Below are 27,481 nucleotides of genomic sequence, written 5' to 3'. Positions count from 1 at the left end.
CCTACCAAAGGTCCCCTATCTGAATTACAATGAGGGATAATATTACAATGAATGTGGCCTAGGGTGAATGGCAGCAATATCTCATACAATATATGTTGATGAGCGACACTTGTGATCTCGGAGCTGGACTATAAGCGGGAAGCTCAGTCTCAGCTAATATGCGTGAAGAACTAATATATTACCTATAAGCGGGAAGCTAAAGGTAATGTACATATTGTAAGTTACAATAGTAAAGGAAATAGTAATAAAGGAATGTAACTAACCTCAGTCTCAGCTAATATGCGTGAAGAACTGAGGGAAAAGGAAATGAATTCAAATGAATGAATATATCCGTGGCCTGGCACGGGTTAGTCCGAATTAATATAAAAGAGGTGTTGTGACTAAGTAGTCACACTACCACGGGAATGTGGCTGTCCGGGCGAGTTCCTCACTCGGATGTGGGAATGTGGCTGTACGAAAACTCGTCCGGCCTCCCATAGCACACGGTTCCTCCAACAATATAGCACTCATATAACAAGTCCCATCAATGTGGTGGACATATCACCGTTTGATTTGGATTTTTATCAGTATCTTCTGCTTAGGCAGATCAATGCCCTTTGGGCAGGTTGTGCCCTTCCGGTTCCTATTTAAGGCCATCCTCGAGAGCCACCTAGTAGCAATCCTTACCGAACACCCCCAGGAAGAAACTTAACAGGATGTTCACATTGCTGACCAAACTTCCCATCTTCCTATTCTTTTTGGCTGCATTTGGGGCGTCTTTCTCAGTGGCTCTCCCGACAGATCATGGCCATGGGGTCAGAGCGCCCGAACCTACTATGGATGCATATGCCAAACGTTTGGAGCTGCTCAAGGGTCCGCTTGCCGCTAAGGACTCAAGTAAGTTCCAAATACCAATTAGTGTTCGCATTGTAGCTCACTATCAGACTAGGCCCCAAAAGATTTGGTCACCCGATCCCTGGGTATGTGTCTTTGGCGATGTTACCATATTTCCATCTCACGTTATAATTACCTAGTTGGCCTGAGGCTTCACCTGCCCCTAAATAGAGCCAGACAGTGCGTGTTATATGCCGTAGCTATTCTAGTTAGGGTACTCATGGCAGCTTGGAAGTCACCGTGGCTGATCACGGTTGTGATTGTTTTAAGTGCGGGATCGAGTGACCGTCGCCGACACCTTTTCTTTACTTCTGCTTGACTGATGGAATTCTTTTGTCGGTTTGACCGACACTTTGCTCCGGCCACATATGCATGTGAGCCGAGCGTACTGTAACGATTTTCTTTCCCTCAGTTCTCGTCCACGAATCTGAAGTGATAACCTTCTGATGCTTGTTAAACCGTATATGCAACTCATTGTGTTTCCGTCATGCAACGCACCCGTACTTGTAAATGAATTATCGAGGCTCTCATGCCATGGGCCTGATGATAAGTACGCTCAGATGATCTCAACCGGCAGGATCAACCTCGGAGGTTTCCTGATGTAGTGCCTTTCTGCACTATTATGCGCTGCCCTCCAGCAGGTGTTGCGGCAGAAGACAGCAAACCAGGGAGGGGTGCACCTCTCAAACACGCACACTATAAAGAGTGCGGGCCCGCTCTGCCGACCGGGCACTGATTGGTGCACACTCTCAGTACAGTGTCATACCAGGCCATTATCTCACACGGACCTCGAATATCGACCTTGGATGCCATCCCCCGGCTGCAGATACCCTCCCCGCTGCACTGACAAGCACATTTTTGGAACACCGAGACCCATTACGCAAACTACGAACTCCAACCCCAGAAAGGAATAGCAATGTTGTTTCCCGGTTCGACCAAAGTTTTCTCATTGGTCCGCTACATTTAGCTTCTCGCAGGTGTAACTTCCTCCATGCAGCTGGATTTGAGGGCACACGACATAAATACACTATGTCATTCTTGCTCAAGTCAACCGGGTTCGGCATATGTGGTAGGCAGGTTACCAGCCTCTATTAGCATAGACATGTTGCAGGCCATGTTATACACTGTCTACTATTACCACGAGTTTGGCATCGCTTGCCTCAAATACACGATTCTCATGACCTAAGACTATTCCACACCACGCAGCAACCAATCAGCGTTAGATAAGAGCTTAGCGGCCGGAAGACCCACATAGTCCAATCTCGCAATGGATTGGGAAGACATGATATCAAGACAGAGGACACAGCTGAACACCCATTGTATGTACAGAAAAAAAAAACAGCCGAAGGTTCGCCTCATCTTGTTCGATTATTACAAACTCCAAACTACAGTTTGACTGGGCCTTCAGGAAGACGATCTGCAAACTCCTAAACGATAGAGAGGAGCTCAAGGCCGACAGCGGCATCACAGGAAATGAATGAGCGGACAAAGGGGCATTCGCCAGAGGGTGGAAAACGCTATCGTTTGTAGAAGGCACACACAAGCGAAGCATGCTCGAGGTGGGGACCGGTGGAGAATCTCACCAGACCCGGCTTCCACGCAGCAAATCGCATCCCCCACTTAAGCCTACCACATCAAAAGCTTCAGCAAAGTGATCCAGTTCCGCACCGAACCAGTAAAGTGAAATCGCGCGTCGTAAAATCCGCTGCTGGTTTCTCTGGGGAAAATAAGCATAGTTCCCCGCTCGTGTATTTCCACCAGGTACCAGCTTCAGTGTGCGGGCCCGGCGAGCTTGAGGTCCAAGAGTCGATGCCATGAACTCTCCTATCCTTCCTCCCGATCGTCGACGGATGCCACGCGAGATCAGACATCCTTCAACATGGGCAAAACCCAATAGTAGAGGGTCTGCTAACGGTCGACAAGAAAACAACGCGACGTTGTAAATCTTGGACTGTTCCTATCTGGAGGTCGCAACCGTGGAGGCTCTCCACACGTGGAGTGTATGACCGCGTCTTTGATGAGGATCGGGTGATAACATGAAAGATTCGAGTGATAGGGGTACATGCGAAAACAGGGCACTACAAAGATAACGGAATGAATAAGGCTCTCACATGGTCGGGGCCGTCGCGTCGCGTGACAGCTCATTATGGCAAGAGGTAATCGGGAACCCTGCGCATGAAAGACATTTCGGCAAGCTGATGCAATTACCCAATCAATCGCCTTCGTCGTTTCGGTGCGAGTGAGCCATTTTGTAGACCAATAATGAGCCCCGATATCCTCCAAAAGCTATACAGCGTAGTCTCCAAGGTATGTAGAGGACGGCATCCCCAAACTTCGCTAGACTCTTCATCCAGCGATGGTGACACTCTCTGGTGAGGACCGTCTGCCTTGATTAGGGATTTAGAATGCCAAACTGGGAACATTTACTTTTTAGTGCCATCGATCCATTGCGAGTCCTGCGGAAATTTCATCAAAACGCTGTTATCCTCGCTTCCACTCGGCCCACTTGAAGTCAACCACATCAAACGAACGCTATCCTTCTCTGTTGGTGACGGCGTCGACGTCACTTCCCTCGATTCGCTTGTCATTTCTGTGTACCGCAGACTCTACCAAGCCGGATACGAAGCTAGTGGTATCGATGATCGCCTGGCTACGCGTAACTTGGGCCAGCGCATGTATGATTTCTTTTCTAGCGGACCCCGGGCGAGGCGCAGGTGTCACTTGCGTCACTGTTTCGCATGCCAACAGGAGAGCTTTCAGGGTGTACCCTCGTCTATGCCCGCATTACTAGAAGTGAAGGTTGATGATCCTTCCAAGGTTCAGGCCCAGGAGACCGTCCTTTCAATTGAAGGCATGACCTGCTCGTAAGTTAGTCTTAGACAGCGCAAATAAAGTACGCTAACTTCTCCCGAACAGCTCGTGCAGAACTACGATTTCTCAAATCCTCAACGACCTTCCCGGGGTATCAAAGGCAGTCGTCGATTTGGTCACTAATTCCGCCATCGCGATTCATGATTCGGGCGTCCCTGCCAAGTCTCTGATAAGTGAGATTGAAGGTGCTGGATATGGCGCCACCATCGTTGGGACTCGTCTGCTAAATTCACCGACAACCCGTCGGACCCGGTTCAATATTGAAGGCATGACTTGCAGGTAACGCATTCGTTTTGAGGGAATCCCTGTTTCCTGAACGAATTCAGTGCCTCCACAGCAGCCATTCAAAATGCCGTGTCTCAGCTGCCAGGTGTTAACAACCTGACGATCTCGTTGATCACGAACTCGATGGACATCACACACGACCCTTCCACGCTCACCCCTACAGTTATTTCGAGTACTATCCGAGACTTAGGATATGAAGTGCTGAGTTGGGATCACATCGAAACCGGGCAGTCTTCCCAGGCCACCAAGGATGAGCGAATTGTCGAGCTAAAAGTGCAGGGTATGGTATTCAAGTGAGCTATATTTGTTTCCTAATATTCTCTCTTTGTCATAACGGTTTTCAATAGTGATGGACCGGCCCGCGCTAATGCGTATCTCGAATCCTTGAATCTCATTTCGTTCACTCCCCTCTCTATTGAGTTCGATCGAACGAAGATTCACTACAAACCTTCGCCGACCCTAACGATCCGAGAAATTTACGCGTTCCCTCAGCCATTCAAAGCCACATTATACGCCCCTCCCTCTCTCATGACCCGTTCCCGCAAGATACAACAGAACGAGGCCAAACACCTCGCGCATTTGTTTCTGGTGAGCCTCGTGCTTTCAATACCGACGTTCATAGTTGGCGTGTTGGCCATGATCCTTCTGCCGGAACGCAACTCGTTTAGGATGTGGTGGGAGACACCCTTCTGGGGAGGAGCGACAAGAGCAACCATCGCACTTTGGATCATTGCCACATTTGTGCAGTTTGGAGTCGGGTGGTATGAAAGATTTGTCCATCATCCTATTGACAGATTCTCAATATCGTTTCAATTGCAGGATTTTCTATAAGGGTGCATGCAAAGGCACCTATATGCGGAGGAAGAGTCAGTGGACGTGGTCTCGGTTGGTCCACTTTGGAAATATGGACCTCTTGGTTGCGCTGTCTACCAGTGTGGCGTACATGGCTAGTGTTGGCATCATGGCTCGAGACATCCGCCAAGGGGCAGTGATGACAATGAAAGTTGGCTCAGAAAACACCTACTTCGACTCCTGCGTGTTCATCATCTTCTTTATATTGATGGGCAGAGCGCTGAAAGGACGTGCTCAAGTACGAGTAAGGGTTCCTTCCGTAAGTTTCTTCTGTGGGCCTTTGATTTAACGGCGTATTGCATCACAGACCGGCGACGCAATTGCACTGCTTGGAAATATACGCCCGCAACATGCTTTACTCGTGTCCGGTATGAAGGAAAATGATGTGCGAGGTATAGAAGTGGAAGAAGCGCTTTGTCACCAATCTACTGCTTCCATTCCAGTCGAGAGTCTTGAATTGGGAGATTACATCCTTGTTCAACCGGGAAATGTTCCACCAGCTGATGGCATCATCGTGTCAGGAGCTACATCTGTTGATGAATCCTCCCTCACTGGGGAATCACTCCCAGTTTTCAAAGGCAAAGGGGATCCACTCATGACGGGGACTACGAACCTTACATCCCCAGTGATCATTCGCGTGAACGAGGTCGGTGACCAAACGATGCTACAGAAAATCGTACAATTGGTCGCTGAAGCACAGAACCACAAGGCACCTATAGAGCGCTTAGCGGATTCTATTACAGCTGTCTTCGTGCCCTTCGTTGTTTGGTTCTCCATTGTCGTCCTCATCATCTGGTTGTCACTGTCCCTTTCAAAAGTCATCCCTGACTCATATCTTCCTTATGGTCGTACTGGCGTCGGTGACCGAATCTTCTTCGCCTTCGGGTTCGCCATTAGTTGCCTTGTAATTGCTTGTCCTTGCGGAATCGGCTTGGCTGCCCGACGGCTCAGGCTGTGGGGTCAGGACTTGCAGCGAAAGCTGGAATTCTCGCGCAGGGGGGAGGCGAAGCATTCCAGATGGCGGCGAAAACTGACACTGTTGTCTTCGATAAGACCGGGACACTCACTACGGGAAACACAACAGTTACTCATCTGAACACAGCGGAGGATGTTCCAAGCTGGCTTTTCCATGCTGTCCGTCTTATGGAAGCTGGATCGAGCCATCCGTTGGCTTTGGCTATCACCAAGTTCTGTTCCCAAAGTTTCGGAGAAGAAAGCGATGTACGCATCGAATCCACGGAAGAAGTCCCTGGTAAAGGACTCAAAGCGGTGATCCTCCTTTCCGATCGCACCCGGCACTCTATCCTTATTGGCAATGAGAGATTTGTTATTGTAGAGAATGGTGTCAGGCTTGAGGACGGCAGGCATCTCGATGCTGTGCGCTCTCAGCAGGCTTCGGGACAGACGGTCGTATTCGTTGCTACCACGAAACAAGGGAAGGAAGCAGAAGATTCTATCCCCAGCGTCATGGCTTCCTTTTCCATCTCCGATACAATCCGACCTCACGCGCGCACCACAGTAGAGCAACTTCGTGCTTCGGGTTTTGAAGTCTTCATGCTCACTGGAGACAATCAAGTCACGGCCGAGACTGTTGCCGTGGAACTAGGGATCGAGGCTGATAACGTAGTGGCCGGGGTCCTGCCGCAAGGGAAGGCAGAATTCATTAATCAACTGAAAGAACGAAAACGATTGGTGAGACCTTGGCATTCGTGGCGGGAACAAGAGAAGCGGTCCATTGTTGCCTTCTGTGGTGATGGTCTCAATGATACTGCTGCACTCACAGCTGCTGACGTAGGGCAAGTCAACAACTTCTTTCATTGCTGAGACCCGTCGTTGTAACTTGTAAACTTCTTTTTCAGAGTGGCACTCGCACAAGGATCCCAAATCACAATTTCAGCTGCTGCTTTCGTTCTCTTATCTCAAAACAGTGCCCCAGCTTCTGTGTACACCCTGTTGAAGCTCTCCCGCAAGGTCTACAACAGGCAGAAGTTAAACTTTGGATGGGCGATGGTCTACAATGTAATTTTGTTGCCTATAGCGGCTGGCGCATTGTTCGCTCACAAGCATACGCGGCTTTCACCCGTTTGGGCGGCGTTGGCGATGGCACTCAGCTCCGTGAGTGTGGTCATGAGTAGTCTGGCTTTGCAATGGGGGTGGCAGCTATAATGCACAATCTCGTCTCGAAGACTGTAGAGTACATTGACCCAGTGTTTCATGCGATGGTGATTGGGGCCGGACAGATAAGCGGCAAGATAATCAAATCGGTTTACACCCAAAGATTGGGATGATCGTCAAAGAATCGCGCTGCAGCAACATCCTTTGCATCATTTTTCGTGGGACCGACTCCAACATATTCCACTCCAAAAACTACATGCAATTTAAATCTTGGCCTAGTGTGGAAGTTCAATCGGTCGGGATCAGCTCACCACACAGTCGCGATTCGTGAGCTTGAATACTGCTATTCCGACCCCAGCGTTGTGTATCTACCTGTCGTCGAAAACAATCCATTTTATGAAGATGTGTAAAGGCATCCGTGAGGCCTACCCATGAAAACTCAAATTTAAGTCTTTGGGCTGCAGAGTTCAGCTGTCGGATGACGTTGGTTTGACTAGCTGCGGGCGCTGGAATTCAAAACCAAGTACAGCAGCGCAAGGCTCAGGAACTTACACATTTCTGAAGTGTAGTGGTGATGAGTTGAAGATGAGATATGCTTGGAGATGATGTTAACGTAAACAACAATAAATACATGGATGCGTTCATAACCCAGACATAGCGCAGTATTAGCAATCCCTCCTGTACGTGAACAGACTGGGTAGCTGCTATTCCCTGCAACAAAAGGGCAACAAGGCATAACTTCCTTCAATAGTGCTTTCTGCCAACTATGGCCTGTGCGCCACTCTCATTCGAAGTTAGGTAATCCGCAACATCTTATAGATTTATCGGAAAATCCCGTATATATATGTGCAAGCGTATACAATAAGAATGCGTTTTCCATCTACTATATATAAAGAGCGCGGACACGCTCCACGAATCGCGAACGCCGATTGGTTGGAGCGCGGTCTCACACACTCTCATTGGATGAAGACGCTTACCTCAGCTCCCGTTTGGGATGAGCTCGTCGCCCCTTTAGGGCACTTTCTCACCCATTTTGGTTCTGCTTGCTTAGATCATCACCGATTTGGGATCCAGTCGCTCAAGTCATCGCCCGTTTGAGGCCAGCCAGCTAGCTTATCTCATCTCCCGTTGCGTTTGAGATTCCTAACCAGCCCACATGCGTCATCTATCTCATCGATGCGCACTTCTTCACATGCCGCTCCAACCTCTTCACCTCATCTGTTGTGTAGAGTGCGACATCGCAATGATGCGACCATCCTGATTGACGACGACAAGCCCAGCATGGCTAATCTGCACTGCTATCTAACATGGCGAACACACTCCACATCCGTTTGTAAACCGTGCCCATTCTTCCTAACGTTGTACGCTCCCGCAGTACTGCACAATCCAAAGGTTTCGCGGAGTGTGAAACATGATGATAAAAGAAACCCCATGTACCCTTTTACGACTGTCAGAGTTGCCATTGAGGGGCGAGATTTGCATCTGATGTGAGGTCATGTCAAGCCGTGAAAGTGTGCTCTAAAGCCACGGAATGATGTGAGACATGTGAACACAACCGGAAGGACGCTGGATGCCCGACTAGCCAATGAGAGAGCAAGAATGCACTGTTGAGACTGTACATTGAACGATTCCAGGGGGTTGTGTGTGTCGTCGCAATCATTATGGAAGTGTGTCGACCAAGGTATCACCTGGCCGTTAGGTGACGTGTCAAATGATTCAGCATGAAGAAAACACAGTCAAAGTGTCAATGAGCACGGGTGTCACTAATCCAATAGTAGTTGGATGGGAGGTAAAAAAACTTGGCCGCATTCATCGTGAACGAAATCGATGCCGAAGCATACCACTTAGCCGAAAGAAAGCCGATCCGTTCTGAACACGCACAGGAGACTCTCCAACACCGATGAAAGTCAATCGAATTCCATCTGGGATCCGTAAAAACAAATCAAAAGTGACCATGTCAGAACCGTCATAACTCGGGCTCAAGGCTAAAACTCTGAAGAGCGAGGCTTCAGCCAACGCGAGAAAACGGTGGTCCAGATGAAGAAGAAACACAGCCGCAGGTTCGCCTGATCTTGTCAAATCATAAAAAGGGGGCAATGTTGGGCCAGCTGGTTTCGGTTTCACGTGAGTGTGGGAATCGCATTGAACATTACGAGCGGGGTTTTCCGACATTCACTTTCTCTCCAATTTATGCAGTCCGTGAAACTATTTCTAAATGTGTGCACAGACGAAAGTGTGGAAACATGAACACATTATGCTCATGCACTGGACGGCTAATTATCAGCATCGGACTGAAAAATAGTCGACAAGCCTGCGACAATGGACAGGGGCTGCTCTTCCCAGGGGAGGTTTCGATGGCTCCTGATTTTCGCCATAATTATGGATAGGCTGTTATATTGTTTGGTGATTATATGTTGGATGCGGCACCACGCTAACAAAGTAAGTGATGCGTCTGCGCTGGGGGACCAGGCGAGGGTCGCGCGGGATGCGAAGCACTTCCATTCGATGGAATAAAACGCCACCCTGTCAGGCGGATCGTGAGGGGGTGGAACTGCCCAGGAAATGATAACCTTCGCCATGGAAAGTTACCGCCAAGTCGCGGCGGTCGAATGATCGCCGCATTGATGGTGGGAACACAACCGCCGAAGTGGTCCCAAGGTTTTAAAGCGTCGCATTGCGTGATAGCTCGTAATGACAAGAATCAGGATCCTTGCGTACGAGGTACTTACAGCAGTTAGTACACTTAACGTTTCAGAAAACTGATGTTTCCGTACAATCGTTTTCGCCGATTCAGTGCGGGTGAGCCATTTTGTGGACGTTGAATCTGCACCATGACCCTTGAAGGTTATAAAAAGGCCTCAGGCCTCCATAAGGACTGATCAGGACGACATACTCTCTACTTTCACTGGATTTTCATGGCGACACTTTCTGGTGAGTACTATCCTCTTGACTCCAAAGTTCGATTGCCAACTGGGCTCAGTGCCATCGATTCATTGCGAGTCATGCGAAAAGTACATCAAAACGCTGTTGTCCCCTCTTTCACTCGGTTCGCTCGAGGTCAGCCACATCAAGCGGACATTGTCCTTTTCTGTCGCTGAGGGCATCGACGCCACTCCCCTTGATTCGCTGCTCCCTACGGTGTGCCGCACACTCTATGAAGCTGGATATGAGCCAAGCGGTGTTTATAATCGCGCAACTGCGAGTAACCTGGTCCATCGTCTGTATGGTTCTTTCTTCGGCGGAAACAGGATGAGGCGCAGAAGTCACCTTCGTCATTGTTTCGCATGCCAGCAGGAGAGCTTTCAGGGCTCGGCTTCATCCGTGCCTGTATTACTAGACGTAAAGGTTGATGACCCCTCCGAGGCTCAAGTTCAGGAAACTCGCATCTCAATTGAAGGCATGACCTGTTCGTGAGTTTTCCTGGGCACTGCAAATGAGGTAGATGCGCCTCACCTCTAGTAACCAGCTCATGTACAGCCACGGTATCTCAGATTCTCAACGATCTTCCTGGGGTATCAAACGCCATCGTAGACTTGGTCACTAATTCCGCCACCGTGATCCATCATACTTCTGGTATCTCGCCTAAATCCCTGATAAGTGAGATCGAAAGTGCCGGGTATGGTGCTATCATCATTGGGATTCGTTTGCTAAATGCACCCACCACCCGCCGGACCCAGTTCAGTATTGAAGGCATGACTTGCAGGTAACCCGTTCGTTTTGAGTGGAAGCTTGTTTTTATGTGCCTGATGAATAAATTTAGTGCATGCACAGGGGCCATTCAGGATGTTGTATCTCAGCTGCCAGGTGTCAAAAATTTCACTATCTCGTTAATGACGAACTCGATGGACATCACCTACGACCCTTCCGCGCTCACCCCGGCAGCGATTTCAAGTACGATCGGCGACATGGGATATGAAGTGCCGAAGTGGTGTCACATCGAAACGGAGCAATCTTCCCAGGCCATCAAGGCCGAGCGAATTGTCGAACTAAAAGTGGAGGGTGTGATTTACGAGTGAGCTATTATCTTCTGATACGTTCCTCCTGCAGTAACATTGTTCCGCAGCGATTCCCCGGCCCGCGTTAATGCGTATCTCGAATCTCTGGACCTCATTTCGTTCACTCCCGTATCTTGTGACTTTCATAGAACCAAGATTCACTACAAGCCCTCGCTAGCCCTGACAATCAGAGAAATTCTCGCATTCCCCGAGCCATTCAAAGCTACTCTACACACCCCGCCCTCTCTCATGGCCCGTTCCCGCAAGATACAACAAAAGGAGGCTAAACATCTGACTCGTTTGTTCCTGATGAGCTTCGCGCTTTCAATACCCACGTTTGCAATTGGTGTATTGGCGATGATCCTTCTTCCAGAACATAACTCGTTTAGGATGTGGTGGGAGACCCCTTTCTGGGGAGGAGCGACAAGGGCAACCATTGTGCTTTGGATTGTAGCTACACTTGCGCAGTTCGGAGTCGGCTGGTGTGAAACATTATATCCTATTAATGGGGTTTTAATATTGTTTGTTACAGGGTTTTCTATAAGCGTGCGTACAAGGGCACCTTCATGCGGAGAAAGGGTCGATGGACATGGTCTCGGTTGGTCCACTTCGGAAATATGGACCTTTTGGTTGCGCTATCTACCAGTGCAGCGTACGCAGCCAGTGTTGGTGTCATGGCCCGAGACATTGCGCAGGGTGCAAAGATCACGAAAAAAATGGTGTCAGAAATCACCTACTTCGACTCTAGCGTGTTCATCATCTTTTATATATTGATGGGAAGAGTATTGGAAGGACGCGCGAAAGTCCGAGTAAGTGTTTCCGTCAAAATTCTGTCTCTCGATTCTTCAATTTAATGACGTGCCCCCAGACTGGCGACGCAATCGCGCTTCTTGGAAGCATGCGTCCGCAGCATGCCTTGCTGGTGTGTGGTATGATGGAAATCGATGTGGGTGAGGCGGAAGTGGAAGAAGAAAAACTTGGTCACCGAAGGGCGACCCCCATCCCAGTCGAAAATGTTGAATTGGGGGATTATATCCTTATCCAACCAGGGGATGTCCCGCCAGCCGATGGCACCATCGTGTCAGGAACCACTTCAGTTGATGAATCCTCCCTCACTGGCGAATCAATCCCAGTTTTCAAAGGGAAAGGGGATCCATTCATGACGGGGACTACGAACCTCACATCCCCAGTAATTATTCGCGTGAACGAGATTGGTGACCAAACAATGCTGCAGAAAATTGTGCAATTGGTCGCTGAAGGACAGAGTCGCAAGGCACCTATCGAACGCCTAGCGGATTCTATTACAGCTGTCTTCGTCCCCATTGTTGTTTGGTTCTCCACTGTCGTTCTCATCACCTGGTTGTTACTCTCTCTTTTGAAAGTCATCCCTGACTCGTATATTCCCTACGGTCGTACCGACGTCGGTGACCGAATCTTCTTCGCCTTCGGGTTCGCCATCAGTTGCCTTGTGACCGCCTGTCCTTGCGGGATCGGCTTGGCTGCACCAACGGCCCAGGCTGTGGGATCGGGACTCGCAGCGAAAGCTGGAATTCTCGCGCAGGGGGGAGGCGAAGCATTCCAGATGGCGGCGAAAGCTGACACAGTCGTTTTCGATAAGACCGGGACACTCACCACAGGAAACACAATAGTCACTCATCTCAACACAACGGGGGATGTCCCAGACTGGCTTTTCCATGGGGTTCGTTCTATGGAGGCCAGGTCGAGTCATCCGTTGGCTTTGGCTGTTCACAAGTTCTGTTCCCAGAGCTTCGGGGAAGAGAGCGATGTTCGCGTCGAGTCAATGGAAGAAATCCCTGGTAAAGGACTCAAAGCAACCATCCTCCTCGCCGACGGTAACCGGTACACTGTCCTTATTGGCAACGAGAGATTCATCATCATAGAGAACGGTGTCAAGCTTGAGAACGGTAGGCATCTCGATGCCGTGCGCTCTCAGCAGGCTTCAGGACAGACGGTCGTATTCGTTGCCTCCATGAAGCAAGGGGGCGAGGAAATAGAAACAGAAGACGCTGCTCCCAACCTCATGGCTTCCTTTTCTATCTCTGATACGATTCGACCTCACTCGCGCACCACAGTAGAGCAACTTCGTGCCTCAGGCCGTGAAGTCTTCACGCTCACCGGAGATAATGAAATTACAGCGCGGGCCGTTGCCATGCAACTAGGAATCGAAGCTGACAACGTAGTGGCTGGAGTCCTGCCGCAGGGGAAGGCAGAATTCATTAACAAACTCAAAGAACGAAAACGATTGGTGAAGCCTTGGTATTCGTTTCAGGCAAAGGAGATGCGTTCCATTGTTGCTTTCTGTGGTGATGGTCTCAATGATACTGCCGCACTCACCGCTGCTGACGTAGGGCAAGTCAACGCATTTTTTCTCTTTGAGACCCATCACTCTAACTCTTCTTTTTCAGAGTGGCGCTTGCACAAGGATCCCAAATTACGATTTCAGCGGCTTCTTTCGTCCTCCTGTCCCAACAGAATATCCCAACCTCTGTGCATACCTTGTTGGAGCTCTCCCGCAAGGTTTATAACAGGCAGAAGTTGAATTTTGGATGGGCAATGGTGTACAATGTAATGTTGTTGCCCATTGCGGCTGGCGCGTTGTTTGCACATAACCATACCCGACTTCCACCTGTTTGGGCAGCGTTGGCAATGGCTCTCAGTTCCGTGAGTGTAGTTATAAGTAGTCTGGCTTTGCAATGGGGGTGGTAGCCGTCTACTCGTTACCGTGGATGTCTATATTAGCATAAACTCGTCTAAAACATATAGAAGGAACAATGTGGAACCAAGAAGTGATTATAGAGCAAATCGTGCGCATTGACCTGGAGTTCTATGCAATGGCAATCGGAAATAGAGTATATGAACGGCAAGATAATCAATCGGTTAATTGCACTCCCAGAGATGAGGATGATCCTCAAAAAATCGGGCTGCAGCACTATCCCTCGCATCGTTCTTCCTGGAGCCATCTCCAATATATTCCGCTCCGAAAACTGCATCCAAGTTAAACCTCAGTCAAACGTGAACTTCAATCGGTCGAACGCTCAACTCACCGTACAGTCGTGATTGATGTGCAATTTGGTTCTCCGAATTGCGATATTGTGAGTCCACCTAAGATTGAAACGATCCCTTGAGTCATGACGGGGCGCAAAGAACGTCCATTAAACATACCCATTGATACTCGAACCGGTATTTTTGGGCAGCCGAATTGAGGTGGATGACGCTGATTGGTCTGTTCGCTGGGGCTGAAATCCATTTACCATCAAGTACGACAGTGCGCAAGGTTCCCGAACTTACTCATTTGAAGCGCACAGTTGATAGTTCGAAGACAGGATATGTTGGGGATAGAAGTGTCTTTCTACCATCCGTCCATCCCCCCTCCTCGCCAGATAAATACACGAGAGGGCCATGCGAGCGCAAAAATTCCCAGACAGAGGAAATCATTATGCAGTGCCCTCTGACGAATCTGAGGGTGGCGATCAAGGGAATTAGATGGATTTGCGGGCGGCGGAATCACAATCTGCGCTGAAACCAAACAGGAGGACGTTGGGTGGAATTGATTTCAGACCACAAGATTAGGCGACGGTGTCAGGTCTTAATGGCACTGTGCCCGAGAACAGGCTTTTCAACGTCGCGCCGAAGTAAGCACCATCAGTTCATAAGAAGGGCGGGATATAATTCTCTACTCGAGTCATCGAGACAAGTACATAGCACGGCCGCCCCTTGGGTACGTTTTGATGCAGTGCATTGAAGACAAAGCACGCCGTCGCAGCCATCAATAATCATTCCCCTGCGAGCGCAGGTGAAGATGCCCTTTACGGAAATATTCCAGCGTCGCCTGAGACAAGACAGGAGCCCAGCGCCAGATGCGAAACGATCTGGAACATGATATGCGTCGAGGATGACCCTCAGAACCGTTTCACGAAGGTCGAAGTTGCGTAAGAGAATGACAAAGCTGCCGACCACGTGATTCCCCGATGGTGGCGATTTTTTCCGCTCGGACAGCTGACTCCGTTTGTTGGAAGGACGGCACGCAAAAACATCAAGCGGGTGTTATCTCGCGTAATGTGAACCTTTCTCAAAGGGTCACTTCGTTTGCAACCCAATTTTGTCCATCTCCATCTGGAAACCGGCCCGGCCGGCGTGTGTTACTGATCCCAGGATGAGTTTGGCAGAAGAAAGTACCGCAAGGGGAGGCTCTTAATTGGTGCATATTAGCTCTGGAATGCTATCAGGGCTCGGCATCTATGGCGGCGCTCAGTTTCGTGGACCAGGTCGTTCCAGGCGGTTAGGACTTGGTGTTTTCCGCATCCTAGAGTGCACGAGTGGTCGGAAGGAGCACCGACACCCCATCCCTGCCAATTCGATGCAGCTCAAGAAACCAGCGTTTTCCGCCGTAATGTGTCGCCTATTGCCGGGGGATGATAGTGACTGTGGCTGGCACGAGCTTCATGCCAACATCCTTTTTTCAAAAGATCCTTATGCATGCACGACGAGCCATTAAAGGTGTCTCCGGAAGCACTACCGACAGCCACGCTAGACCCTAGCCGTCATGAGGGCCACACCCGAGTCAGACGGTACTGAGTGCAAGGTGTGGAGACGTTGTCTGCATGCATGAACCAATCGCTTATTCACTAGGAGACTTACAAAAATAGCAGGAACTCGGTGAGTACGCCGAGATGCCTTACTTGGCAATTCAAAAAATCTTACAGCCAATTCACGTATTCGTTATAGAGTCAGGAAGCGCGCGTAGGATTGGACTAGATGTGGAGGCAACAGAGCCCCAAACGAAGGTTGAGGGCGCCCGGAGACCCCTGAGCGCGGAAAGTCATCTAGCGCGTTCAGGCAGGTTTCTATGCCATGGAAAAATGATGAAAGGAGATTGAAATCCCGATACGCTGTAGTGCCGCGGTTCGCGCTGCAGCACCATCAGCATGATTGTGTGCGCTCGCTTGTTGATTTATGATCACTCCCAGCCTCCTAGGTTGAGCTTTGGATGACAAACGGACCCCTAAATCCAAATACGTCGTCTGCGCGCGCCTGCTCAAACAACCGGAAGAGGCCGAGCGACGACCAATTATCAACCTCCACTTGCCAATATTACGCCATTTTTACGCGAATGCCCAAGTGACTCAGACTGTGTGTAATTGAAATGGATGACAGCTACCTTAAATAGGAAACGCGTCCGAACGATTCATCGTGACACACACACGCAAGGCAATGACTTGTTGCTGTGCCTCGTTTCACACTGGTGGGCCATCAAACGAATGATTAGGCCATCATTCGAACTCAAAATAATCCTCCTCATGTGCGATAGGCCCGCATACCTCCATGAAACACACGCTGTTGTTCTATAGCCGAGCTAGCTTGTTGTGACCCGTCACATTTCCTCCTTTCGACGAAGGGTGTTCAACCCGTTATTGTGGACTCGTTCTCGACTTCCGGATATTCGACCCAAAATAGCCCGTTTGAATCCAAAAATCAGCATGAAGTGAAAAATTCTTCAGTATTAAGCGGGTATACATATTATATCCAGATGTGAAGAGGGCTCAAAAGTCATTCTAGAGGTTTTCCTCAATCAGGAACCGGGGATCGAAGGGATGTGGTGGTGGTGGCCTGAAGATTCCCAATTCCAGACACGCTTCATAGCTTGCCGCGTCTCTAGCAGCCTTCTTGGACGTTCGAGGCGGTCCGACATAGGGAATGTTGTTGACTGCGAAAACATCTCAGTGGCAAAAACGGCAATCACAACCAATTATTCTCACCAAAACATGTTGCCCTCCAGTACACAGTAAACTCTTGATCCCCAATGGCCTCGTTGAATGTATACTCGATACTCATCGGCGGTCCGTTCAAGTACCGGTTAACCCATTGTTGGCAATCGTTGAGCCTGTTTACCCCTGACGAAAGCAACGATTAGGGCAGAGTCAACTTCCAAGATACATAACTTACACGCCATTTCGAATCGATGATCTTAGAGGTGTGCAGAAAAGTCTTCGAAGCTGTTGCTGAAGAACTCCTGTGCTCAAGATGCATGACTTTATGCCCTTTGGGGCGTCTGGCTGCCCGCCGTACCTTCACCAAGAAGGGGTAAGCAAACCACATTCGGCACAGACAGTCCTGATTAGCCGGGTTGACCCTCGCTCATCATCAGACGCGAATGGCTGACAATATTGCTATACGCTACATCACGCGTCATCAAGTCGGGTAGCCGGGTCATAGCGAGCGCAAAGCATTTTCGGGGGTCATCCGATCGTCCAGTGCGTCTGGGAGTGACATTTATGGTTAGGTCTGGGGGACCCAATCATTGAACTCGCGAGCACAGCAACGAGTATATGACAAAATTCAATGTAGTGGCGGCTCACCTAGCGGAGGCGAGGAGACGAGCGACTCCTATTATCCCATCACTATAGCGACACGAGTCAAGATAGGCTGACATCTATCATGCGGAGTCACGTACCTACCAAAAGCGTTTCTCGAGGCGGCCGAGGCAAACTGCGGATCTGTCTAAAAATTCCCAAGTTGGAATGCGCCGCCCAGCATGTATATAATTGGCCCAGCGCCGATTATGCAAGTGGTCTTTTCGTAGCGCTTGCGCAGATTAGGGCATAAGCGCTAAAAATCAGAGTGTGTAATGTATAGGGGCTAATATAATGAATGAGGGACGCCGAAGAAAAAGCGGCTTGGGAAGAAAAGGGCATGCACAGATGATGAAATACTTGGCACTCTCGGGCAGAGATCCGTTTTATAAGTAGCGGCTCGGCATAGATGAAAGTCAACTCACGCCGAGAAAATAATTTGTTCGGGTTCGGTTCTTTTTACGTTTTCTCATTCAGAAGGTCGAATTTCATAAATCCCGCGATTGAACCGTCCCCGATATTGTGTAGCTGGCTGTGCCAACGTACTGTCTCAAGTTAGTTGCCGTGGATGTAAGACCGAATAATGACTTGGAATAGTGCTGCCGGGGTTCTGAGAGCGAAGAATCAGTGATTAGATACGGCTATGAACAGAGCGAGCGTTGGTCCATATGAAACTAGCTGGGAGCTCTGATGGACTGTGGCAAAGGTACTATTGGCAGGCTAGCAAAATAAATTTGAATTGAGGAACGATGACTGTAGTAGTTGAAGACCCCATTCGATACACGCATAGGTCATGCAATTCTAGTTCTGAGATGAAACTAGCTAAACTCCAATCGTTCAAGTAACACACTCAGGTCACCAAGATAAGCGGACGGCTTGTTCCTTGGAAGACTCTTCAAGATGATTCGTACATACACAGTAGGCAGGTGATCAGCCTCTCTTTAGGGGGAAGAAGACATACACAGCACGATATCCGGCCGAAGAGTTCCCAATGCTATCGTTTCGTCTACAAGCGCAGTTGGAACTAAATCGACCAGAGGTGTGCTCACAAAGCGTGCAGGCCTGCGAACGTGGATCACAGAAGTGCATGCTGTAGTCCGAAACTACGGAGTAAGATGAGTAATTATTTTCCACCAAAGTACGATTACATGGTAGAAGGCATTAAGCGAATAGTAGAATGTGGAGTTAATTCAGACAGTAGGTAGAGAAAGTGGGTGTGCGTTAATTTTGGGATTAAGTAAGTGCCTTGTACGCCACCTCGCTAGCGGACTGTTTAGCCTCGCGAACATTGGGTTTAGGCAATCCTTCATATTCAGTACCGTTGACTAGAAAAGAGATAAGGACACCCAAGTATCCGAGTAGTAGATGAGACGCCATACCACGGCATTTTACTACCCAGGATACTCTGTTGTTGGCCACCATGAATTGCTGAGCGGGATCATATTCCGGCGCCCACCCCTCAGCTAACCCAAGGTTGTTGAGTCGAGTCGTCCCTTCGCGTATCTCACGTCAGTATGGGTAAAACCGCCAGGGAATCGAGAGCATACAGTCAACTTGGCCAGGATTGGTGCCGTTCATTGTGCTAGAAGTGTGGAATTACTGATAGTGCTTGGAGAGCTTTTGGTTCAATAATCCTTCACACCCACTGACGTTTTATACGGCCAAGTGCGTCTACCTAGCTCAAAATCGCCTCCTGAAAGGGCCAAGGCTAGGCGAAAGATAGAACCATCTCCCCTTAGCGCGGGTGATTTGTGCCACGCCCCTGAAATTGATGAACAAACAAGTGCGCGCGCGCAAGAGCATGCCACTGAACCTGTTACCATCGCATTCCAAAGTGCGATCCTTCGGATGAGCTGGAAAGACTCTATGGGCCTCAAGAAAGGCAAAAGCGGGCGCAGTGTCCCGCTTGCCTGGGAAGGGAGAAGCCACCAACCCCTGTGAGCGGCGTTGTGGATTGTAGTGAAACGTAATTGCAGCAGCACTTGAGGAGCCGTCAGGGATTTCTGCATGATCCAAAAGCATTAGGCGCGACTAGATACATAAGGAAAATGATCCGAAAGGAACAGTCAGCGCCAATGCATAGATCCAGTTTTGTTCCGTTTCACACTGACTACGCACGAAGTTGCTCGTCAACCGATCGGCGAAGAGGTTACCAGCTTCCCTTCATTGGAAAATGACTAAAGCGGCCACAGATCCACCGATTCAGTTTAATCGGCTATCCACAGGCAAGTTAATACATCCATCAAAAGGGCATTCGTAGAGCGTGGTAGCGGAGCGGATACTCCGCGATGGTTGGCGTGTGAGGAACAACGCTCGAAGTTTTTGTTACGATGAAATTGAGACACTCACGATCGACGCGATACGGGACCGGGAACGGAGCTCGCAGACCCTCCATGCAGGAAACCACGCTCCGAACGGCGTGCGTGAAGTTCCATTTAATCGTTCGTGATGGCAAATCGCTCGGCATTCCCTGTCGGAAGCGGCAATGAAAATCGCCCTCATGACATTCCTCGCCCATCTCAAATTCAGGCGACATGAGTTGAGGTGCAAATCAAGGAATTTGCACTCGATCACCAGAATTAAGACAGAATATGTTAAGGCGGAATGATCTGTTGGCGCGACACTCGGCTAGCCCCAAAAAACAACACAGGAAGCCAAAACGGGGATAGGTCTCGGTCCATGGTATTCAGATTGGGTGCATTCAACTGTAACGAAGAGCCTGTCACAACTTACAGGGGCAGGGGCAGGAGACTGAACCTTAACGCGCTGATCAGATAGGATCCTTGGAGCCATACGGACTCACTATGCTGACAGAGAAACATGAAGGGCTTGATGGACTCGCTGGAGGTCAACGCCATCGTCAACGCGGGAGGGAAGATAGTTGGGGATGAATTTGTCATATGTTCAAGAGAGAACGGCAACCCTTCGGAATCAATTCACCCCAAACATCTTCCCCTTCGCTTATCCGGCCCTCAAGGATTGAGCATGAACACCTTCTTAGTAAACCCCAATCAGCACTATCACATCCACAAGAGTATACTGATTGTCACAATCTTTATTCTTATCCCCAGGGGTGCATGTTTACTCCTCAGTTCAACGACACGGAATTGTCGACAATATAGCGGGCTGCGGTTCTGAACTCGATTTCAGTCATTGATATTTGGACTATACAGCCGCTTGGGAAGGCGGAGGACCGGAGATCGCACAGGACAGAGCTTGATAACTGGGCCCACGGTAAGCGTTCAGCGCCGCCGTCGAAATGAGCGCTCATGATGGTGTTTCTTGCCAAACAACCGTTAAGCCTGAATTAGGTTATATGGACCCTGGGTGAGCATCCCCACAGAATGCTGGTGGGATATCGACACAAGATTACCGATTCTATAGCGCATGTCCCGACAAGCGCAGTTTCGACCAATGGCCTCCTTTAAGCGCGAGGGGAATATCGATCCCAAACCAAGGCCCAACTTAGGATTCCAACTTGGGATTCAGCGGGTGATTGAACGACATGTTGGTTGGCGTCAGTACAGAGTACAGAGTAGCCAACATACCGGAGGTATGCTTTTCGAAGGAATATTCCTCGAAGAACGATGGCTACGTGCCTCTCTCATACATAAATGTTATGTAGCTCGAATGCCTTTGATCTTGCCGCTAAGCTCGCTGAAACCATCCGGTCGCGAGCAGAGAAAATGCATATCACAGACCTTGCCTCGTGGAGGCTTGAGAGTGCGAGGGAATAGCCCAAACTTAGAGAATAGGTCTTCAAGGACAGTCGGAACTGTCGCACCAACAAGTTACTTGGGTTTCACACCGTGAAGCCGACCATCATGTGTGTCCGTTGGAACTGGCTCTTGGAGAAGGCATATGGGGAACGACGGTTTAATGTTGCTTCTCCTTTCACCATTTACGAGTGCGGGGGGAACCTTCTTATGTCACGGTGACTCACAGCAAGCCAGCTAACATGGCTGGTCCGAGGAACAGGGACGAACTTCGACTGTGCAAACGGAACAGAGCTTTTGTTCTTCTCAAGCATGGTCGTTTCACGCCACTGAGACATACATATGCCCAGCGCTTGACCGTGGAAGAGAAGAGACTGATGTCTTCGATTTGCTTCGTTATTCCAGCTTCAAGCAGCGTTCATACTTGGCAGTGAAATAAAGCGTCTGATTTGCTTCCGACATGGCATTCGACATATTCGGATGAAACTCCGTCCGTCATTCTACTTTCAACTTTTACAAGCATTAAATATAGCGAGCATGGTTATGGTTCATTTTCTGGTGGTTGCGGAACAGGGAAACCATATTTGGTAAATGATCTTCACTGGAAGGCTTCAAATTGTGGCAGATCATATACTACATATATCGCATGTGCTGCTTAGGCAGGGGACAGGTCAAATGTCACATTAAAACGGTGCGAATGCATTTCCAATGGCTAGAATCAGTTATTCCCGATCAAATACATGATATGTGCTGGTGACACGGAATTACAGGGGAACTAAGGTAGCGGGAAAGATATGTAGATGTGACGCGCAGGGCACATCAGCCCTGGACGTCCCAATCTTCGCAAGCCAACCTACTGGCGTCGTTCTTGGCATCATTCTGTTTAGAGAATGCACCCCCGACGTAGGTCGTGTCTCCCACTGTAACACAATCAGAGTGTGCATCGCACTCAGAAGAGGATATTCTACTAACCAATGCATGTGCACGTCCACAAGACGGAGGCCGGATACACGCCAATTCCCTCGGTGAAAACCCAATCGATGAAAAGACGATTTTTCTGGGCAAAATTATTGATGATGTTCGTGAAAGCTTGGAAGTGCCAAAGTCAATGCCTTCATGGATCTGATAAAAACGAGTGATGACAGTGCATACACATTTTTAAAGCGTTCACTGGTGATTGAGGCTGCTACTGAGTACTGTGGGTTTTGAGGTGTGTGTTTCTGTGAGCTGACCTAGATACCACCTGCATTTTTATCTGTTTTGAAGCGCTTAGCGCCAGTCTACAGCGGCCAGGATCAACTCCAAAGATGTACCAATGGTTGTAGATCTCCTAACAGTCCGAGTGAATCGGTCTGTGAAAACCTCTTGGCAGTGTGCATCAATTTCAGTAAATTGTGGCGCGTGTTTGTCATCACAACCGCAGTGAACAGAAAAAGAGTGATCTTTTTTCGAGCAAGCGGCGCGCGTCCCACCAGTAGTATCTTTTCTTACAGAAGAGGCGGAAAGAGAGCTTAGTACGCCCCTATCGTGGGGCGGCGTGTAGTCGTCATGACGAAGGGTTAATGTGGAAATCAGAGAGTTTAGGAAGGCTAACAGCCGAGGGACCCAAACCAGGATTTCGCCGCTGTCGCACAGCTGCTTCCAGCCAACCACGGAACATTTTTGGCGATTTGACGCGAGAGTTAAGGGAATCCAAGACGATTTTCATGCTTTGGGTCGAGTCATAAGTGCAGCGGTCGTCATTTACGACATAAAGGCCTTTCCACGAGGCAAATATTCTTGTCCTGATGGACGGGGAGCAGGGATAACTCGTTCAAGCCGATAGCGCTACCATCCTCATCATCCATAATTAGATCCGGAAATATATGGCCACATTGCCGAGAAGTCCCTAATTATCAGTGAATTAGGAAAGCTGTAGCGCAGTAGCCCGCTCTGGCACACGCAGTGGGAAGATAACGCATCGAGGAAGACGAAAGCTGAACGTCGCCAAGACATTGAGGCAAAAACCACTGACGGCCTCTCAGTCGTTCAGAGAATCGAGAATCGTACCAAGACACAGACTAGGTGTCAGGCCCCACATTAGGCAAACCCGCCGGGACGGAACCATTTCGGAGGTCAACAGCCGGCAGCGCCAATGGGGATCAGAGCTCTCGCAGCCTTTTTTGCAAAAGTTTTCACAGGAGAAGGCAAAAACCGCGAGAAAAAGGTGCCAAAAGGCGAGCGGTACCACAAATACCAGCTTCCCTCCAAGCGAGACGTCCATTCCCTGTAATGTCATCCAAACGAGCGGCGCGGGTGAATGGCAGGAAAGAAAGCTCCGTTCCCCGCCATTACGTACTTCCCTGCAACCCCCCTAGCCCTGTATCATTCCAAAGAAGCATATGGAATGGGCGAAGCGCCCACCGGACAAGCGCCCAACTCCATGTGGTTCCAAATGTCGCGTGGGTAACTTGTTGTCTCATCGATTCCAGGAAAGTCGATCAGAAAACGAGGTTTCATCATCTGATAGTCGCCAAAGGGCAAGTCCATTCCCGCACGCGGCGCAACTACAGACGCGGTTGTGACAAGACGGAGTGGAGAAGGAACAATTATTGGAAATTGTACCATGTCAAATCGATTCCCGCAAGGGACACAAACACATCCTAAAAGTAGGAAACGTCCAGCCACCATCCCAGGACCATTGTCCTGCATGCCGAATGCCATAAGGGATGATGGTTCGTACCTACTCCGAGTTGATCACTAGTGTCAACCTTCGTTCGGTCTGGAACCTCTTACGACCGGACCGTAGCACTTTCCTTTCTAGGCAATGCCCTCAAGCCGTTACCGGGGTTAATGACTGAAGCGCGATAGACTCTGGACGGAGAGAAGTAATCAAACGAGTCATAAAAATGGCCTGCATACATGAAACTCTGCTAGAAGGCCATACGGCCGATCATCCTCGGTGAGTCCGCCTTGTGATCATTCTGCATTGTCAGTCGTACGGATTAACGCATGATCTTGCTACCAGGCTGCGCACCAACGAACGGGCCATACAACACCATACACCACCATAGGCGACATGGATATGAGATTCGCGCCTTCACGCTAGTAGGGGTTATCCTATCTGATCGAACGCGCCCACTCGCATCTGTTTTCAAATTGGAGCGAATAAAGTCACGAACAAACAACAGAGAAGAGGCAGCCCAGAACTAAAGAACGACGACAGAAATTGAATCACACGGAGAAGCCATCGCCAAGCCATAACACGTCATCTGCCATCAACGCGCCTACCGTACAAACTTCATGGGGCCATGTAGCCTCGCCCTAGGCGCATAGGGTTCCTTCTTCAACCACAGCGTCCTCCAGGATCGCTGCCCACACACTTCCGCAGGAGCATTCATCCTCGCTTGAACTGAAACGTGGAATAGCGTACAAGGAGGAATGTGAACACCACGATGATCGCCTGGCTGAGAAGATGAATTAGGCGAGTCCTCAGCTGGTGGAGGAGGAATTTCGCGGCCTCTGAAGAGGTTGATCCTAGATGCCATGCCATTTTCCGGGTCAGTGTCAGCCTGTTGAGCCCATCTCGAAACGGGCGGACCTTGGGTAGCTAACCCATTCCCCATCAGCCTTCTGCTTCGAGCGCAAGAATGGGAGAAACTCCAATATCCACCACAGCGGATCCGCCTTCAATTCGTCATGCATGGAAGTAACCACGTCCTCTTCGTGAATATCATCAGGTAAATGCCTCGACGGCAGATCTTCGAGCTCGAGCCTTGCATCGGTGTCTCTGGGTAAAGCCTCGCGTGTAGCTGTAAGGTTGTCCTTGTTTTCCAGCACAAATTCAAGCGTGGAATCGGGAGCCGTGTATTGAGTTGTAGTATGAACATCCATGCGTGGACGCAAGGGTGTCGTTTCGTCTACATGGCTGGTGCTTTCAGCGATATTCGCCGTGACGATCGGAGGTGGATTCAGAACAATTCCAAGCTCAGCGAGACGTGGATCGTCATTGAAGATAATCCCAGTGTCAGCCTCGAGGATCTCTTTGATCATCCATCTCAGTGGAATGTTAGAGAGTGCTACTTTGGAGTCATTTGCGACACTCCCACCACCTACGTCTGCATAAACGGTTTCATCAAAGGCTTCTATCGTGAATCGGCAGAACAAACCTGAATGACAACCAGCAAACCACACTTCCTTCACATGTGTAGGTGGTTCAGGATTAGTAGGCCCCTCACCACTCTCCAGGTCCCCTTTCCTCCAATTCTTTCTCCAGTTCCAGAACGCCAGAGTCTTCCACAGAATAGACAAGCTTGTCCTCAAAATCCCTACGCGAGGCCCACTACCCCCCTGTTGGCCATCCACAGTCCTTTGCCAAGGATTACACTGAAAGGCGGCGCGATGTTCATCCAGACTCATAGCATGTCTAAAAGTCCTCGTGATGTGGTTATCACTGGAGAAGGGAAGGATACGAGGGATGAGTGCTCCGACGGACGACACGGTATCCCAAACCCCAATAAATTCAATCTTGACCTGACGTGAGAAATCACGCTTGTACGACGCGCTTTACGGGGAGGGGTGTTTATTAGTGTTCATTGTTCCTAAGTCAAAAATAGGTTACCTTGCCGTCCTACATGCAGATGACAAGGTGGAGGTTCAATCGATATTCTACTTGCGAAGCGTGGGAACGCACTGATTCTTATAAATTTCATAAGCAAAATGGACTTCTTCGGCCATGCCGGGTGGGAGCAGCCCGACCTATCCTTGCGGCGTGAGATCCTCTCGCTGATCACGGGGAATGAACGGCGCTCACAGTGTATAGCATCCCCGCAAGGGCTCGAGCTGTATACGCGCCTCTCGAGAACCCAAATAAACCTGGAAAATGAAATCCTCGATGAAGACTGGGAGTGAATTGGGAATTGGTATGCCAGCGTACAGATTCGGTCCCCATCCTGGTAGTGATCCTGTAAGAACCTATATCCACCCTTCACCTACGACACGGCCGTCACATTAGTCAGCAAAGAAACGCAAAACAACGCGGACTGACATGGCCACCGAGGGAGAAAGCAACAGCAAGATCGACAATTCTCGCGATCCATCGAGCTATACCCGAAACAAATTGAGGGCCCAAGTTGTATGTTCCAATACCAGCCTGTTCCACGATGTATCATCAATTTACCCAATGGGCACTTGGACCGAATAAGCATCGAACCGCACCTGGTAGTACACTAGCTGATTTGGGTCACCCTTCGCAAGAAACGAGAATAGCTTGACGACTATTGGACACGCGGTATAAATGTAAGCCCGAGGTTCCAAGGGAAGGAGTGGCGCAGGAGGTCATACTAGGGAGTTGGACGTACCATTTGAGTTTGTGGAGTCATAACGATCATCCGACCCGTCAAAATACAGCACAAGCATCCGACCTTTGCGTACCCGTGGCTCGTACGACGAAGGGCCAACCTTCACACCATCTCCATTCACGTCGTTCATCATGCAGGTTGTGCCGGTGCGTGTCCTATCCAAGCTGATTGGCAAAAAAAACAGAAAGGTCACCAGTGCGGGTGAAAGGGTGAAGGGAGGAGAATTAGCCCAATCCCCTTTGCTTATATAAATCATGTCGAAGGGCCCAGGAAGCAGTTCGAAGTTCGACAGCAATACCACTAAGGGGCGAATCTGATTCACGATGCACCGGTCATTCCCTCCGTCTTGGGACACTTTCTACCAACCCCACAGTGCCCGGAAATCGTCAGCCGCAGAGAATGCAGATCAGTAGTATGTTTGGACATCTCTTGTCTGTCACTCGCCAGTCAGCTGACCAGAGAGTATTACATTGCAGCGGAATTGTCCGAATTTATTGTGTGTAATTTGCAATAGTACCTCACTGAAGATTTCATTTTGCTTTTTATGGGAGCAACACGTGGACTCTGAGGGGGCACACGTTCGATTTCGGTTGTTACACTGCTCTTCGATGCATACATTAGCAGAAACCCCTAGGCAGGGCTCCACCCTCTACAACTAGATAGAAGAATCCCCAAGCTTTCCACTTTGGTTTCGAACAGCGGCCTGACCACGAACGTGTACCAATGGCACTATTCGTAATAACTAAGTGACGTCATCGTGTACTAACCCTGCAATGTCTTGGACTCTTGGTACCTCACCAAGCCTATTGGGGGGACCTCCCCAAAAACTTGACATGACAGGACAGTTTGGACCCTGCGTCAACATCATTAGGCAATGACTCGTGCATTTCCCTTGTTCGCAGAGGATAAAGGAATCATCGGCCGCATGTTGTGTGCCGATTCAGTAATGAAGTCGTTCCCATTATGTGATGCACGCTTTGAGCAGCAACCGGAGCCTCGCTGATGGAGGACGGGAAACCAGTAGAGTGGGGGAGAAGGAAGAAGAGAAACCCCACCCCAAGTCG

General features: G+C 49.5%; 8 protein-coding genes across 8 annotated transcripts; 4 read left to right on the top strand and 4 right to left on the bottom strand.

The window, feature by feature from the left end:
- The first annotated feature begins 476 nt into the window (after positions 1 to 476).
- Positions 477 to 1,056, top strand: EI90DRAFT_3041579 (uncharacterized protein). Its single transcript, XM_039059113.1, has one exon. It carries the CDS (start codon positions 696 to 698, stop codon positions 1,011 to 1,013), a length of 318 nt encoding a protein of 105 aa, XP_038920345.1. The 5' UTR covers positions 477 to 695; the 3' UTR covers positions 1,014 to 1,056.
- Positions 1,057 to 3,027: 1,971 nt separating this feature from the next.
- Positions 3,028 to 7,397, top strand: EI90DRAFT_3041574 (haloacid dehalogenase-like hydrolase-domain-containing protein). The gene is made up of 9 exons (XM_039059112.1): positions 3,028 to 3,245; positions 3,308 to 3,737; positions 3,790 to 4,023; positions 4,071 to 4,322; positions 4,377 to 4,790; positions 4,849 to 5,125; positions 5,189 to 5,785; positions 5,833 to 6,677; positions 6,741 to 7,397. Exons 1-9 carry the CDS (start codon positions 3,230 to 3,232, stop codon positions 7,045 to 7,047), a joined length of 3,372 nt encoding a protein of 1,123 aa, XP_038920344.1. The 5' UTR covers positions 3,028 to 3,229; the 3' UTR covers positions 7,048 to 7,397.
- Positions 7,398 to 9,801: 2,404 nt separating this feature from the next.
- Positions 9,802 to 10,519, top strand: EI90DRAFT_2539192 (uncharacterized protein). The gene is made up of 2 exons (XM_039053203.1): positions 9,802 to 9,927; positions 9,977 to 10,519. Exons 1-2 carry the CDS (start codon positions 9,912 to 9,914, stop codon positions 10,408 to 10,410), a joined length of 450 nt encoding a protein of 149 aa, XP_038920343.1. The 5' UTR covers positions 9,802 to 9,911; the 3' UTR covers positions 10,411 to 10,519.
- On the top strand, positions 10,359 to 13,789 carry EI90DRAFT_3041566 (E1-E2 ATPase-domain-containing protein). The gene is made up of 7 exons (XM_039059111.1): positions 10,359 to 10,406; positions 10,463 to 10,699; positions 10,757 to 11,008; positions 11,060 to 11,473; positions 11,524 to 11,800; positions 11,860 to 13,361; positions 13,418 to 13,789. The coding sequence occupies exons 1-7, from the start codon at positions 10,396 to 10,398 to the stop codon at positions 13,716 to 13,718; spliced, it is 2,994 nt and encodes a 997-aa protein (XP_038920342.1). The 5' UTR covers positions 10,359 to 10,395; the 3' UTR covers positions 13,719 to 13,789.
- On the bottom strand, positions 13,657 to 14,696 carry EI90DRAFT_2539113 (uncharacterized protein). The gene is made up of 4 exons (XM_039053202.1): positions 14,301 to 14,696; positions 14,175 to 14,248; positions 14,062 to 14,114; positions 13,657 to 13,996 (listed from the first exon to the last, which is right to left on the bottom strand). The coding sequence occupies exons 1-4, from the start codon at positions 14,411 to 14,413 to the stop codon at positions 13,763 to 13,765; spliced, it is 474 nt and encodes a 157-aa protein (XP_038920341.1). The 5' UTR covers positions 14,414 to 14,696; the 3' UTR covers positions 13,657 to 13,762.
- Positions 14,697 to 16,368: 1,672 nt separating this feature from the next.
- EI90DRAFT_3151886 (uncharacterized protein) lies at positions 16,369 to 17,001 on the bottom strand. Its single transcript, XM_039065749.1, has 3 exons — positions 16,956 to 17,001; positions 16,769 to 16,903; positions 16,369 to 16,716 (listed from the first exon to the last, which is right to left on the bottom strand). Exons 1-3 carry the CDS (start codon positions 16,960 to 16,962, stop codon positions 16,565 to 16,567), a joined length of 294 nt encoding a protein of 97 aa, XP_038920340.1. The 5' UTR covers positions 16,963 to 17,001; the 3' UTR covers positions 16,369 to 16,564.
- Positions 17,002 to 18,538: 1,537 nt separating this feature from the next.
- Positions 18,539 to 19,995, bottom strand: EI90DRAFT_2538824 (uncharacterized protein). The gene is made up of 6 exons (XM_039053201.1): positions 19,712 to 19,995; positions 19,176 to 19,365; positions 19,013 to 19,124; positions 18,910 to 18,944; positions 18,742 to 18,855; positions 18,539 to 18,687 (listed from the first exon to the last, which is right to left on the bottom strand). The coding sequence occupies exons 1-6, from the start codon at positions 19,862 to 19,864 to the stop codon at positions 18,596 to 18,598; spliced, it is 696 nt and encodes a 231-aa protein (XP_038920339.1). The 5' UTR covers positions 19,865 to 19,995; the 3' UTR covers positions 18,539 to 18,595.
- A 3,873-nt stretch (positions 19,996 to 23,868) lies between these two features.
- EI90DRAFT_3041523 (uncharacterized protein) lies at positions 23,869 to 26,550 on the bottom strand (the record flags this gene model as incomplete). Its single annotated transcript, XM_039059109.1, has 11 exons — positions 23,869 to 24,020; positions 24,087 to 24,594; positions 24,659 to 25,175; positions 25,227 to 25,621; positions 25,679 to 25,687; positions 25,751 to 25,815; positions 25,871 to 25,932; positions 25,994 to 26,048; positions 26,105 to 26,209; positions 26,275 to 26,333; positions 26,418 to 26,550. 10 exons carry the CDS (start codon positions 26,548 to 26,550, stop codon positions 24,345 to 24,347), a joined length of 1,650 nt encoding a protein of 549 aa, XP_038920338.1. The 3' UTR covers positions 23,869 to 24,020; positions 24,087 to 24,344.
- Between the last annotated feature and the right edge of the window lie 931 nt (positions 26,551 to 27,481).

This window comes from Cantharellus anzutake (genome assembly GCF_015039405.1).
Source record: "Cantharellus anzutake strain C23 chromosome Unknown EI90scaffold_8, whole genome shotgun sequence".
Classification (NCBI taxonomy): Eukaryota; Fungi; Basidiomycota; class Agaricomycetes; order Cantharellales; family Hydnaceae; genus Cantharellus; species Cantharellus anzutake.
The sequence above is the reverse complement of the archived record's forward strand: the minus strand, read 5'-3'. Positions and strand labels throughout refer to the sequence as shown.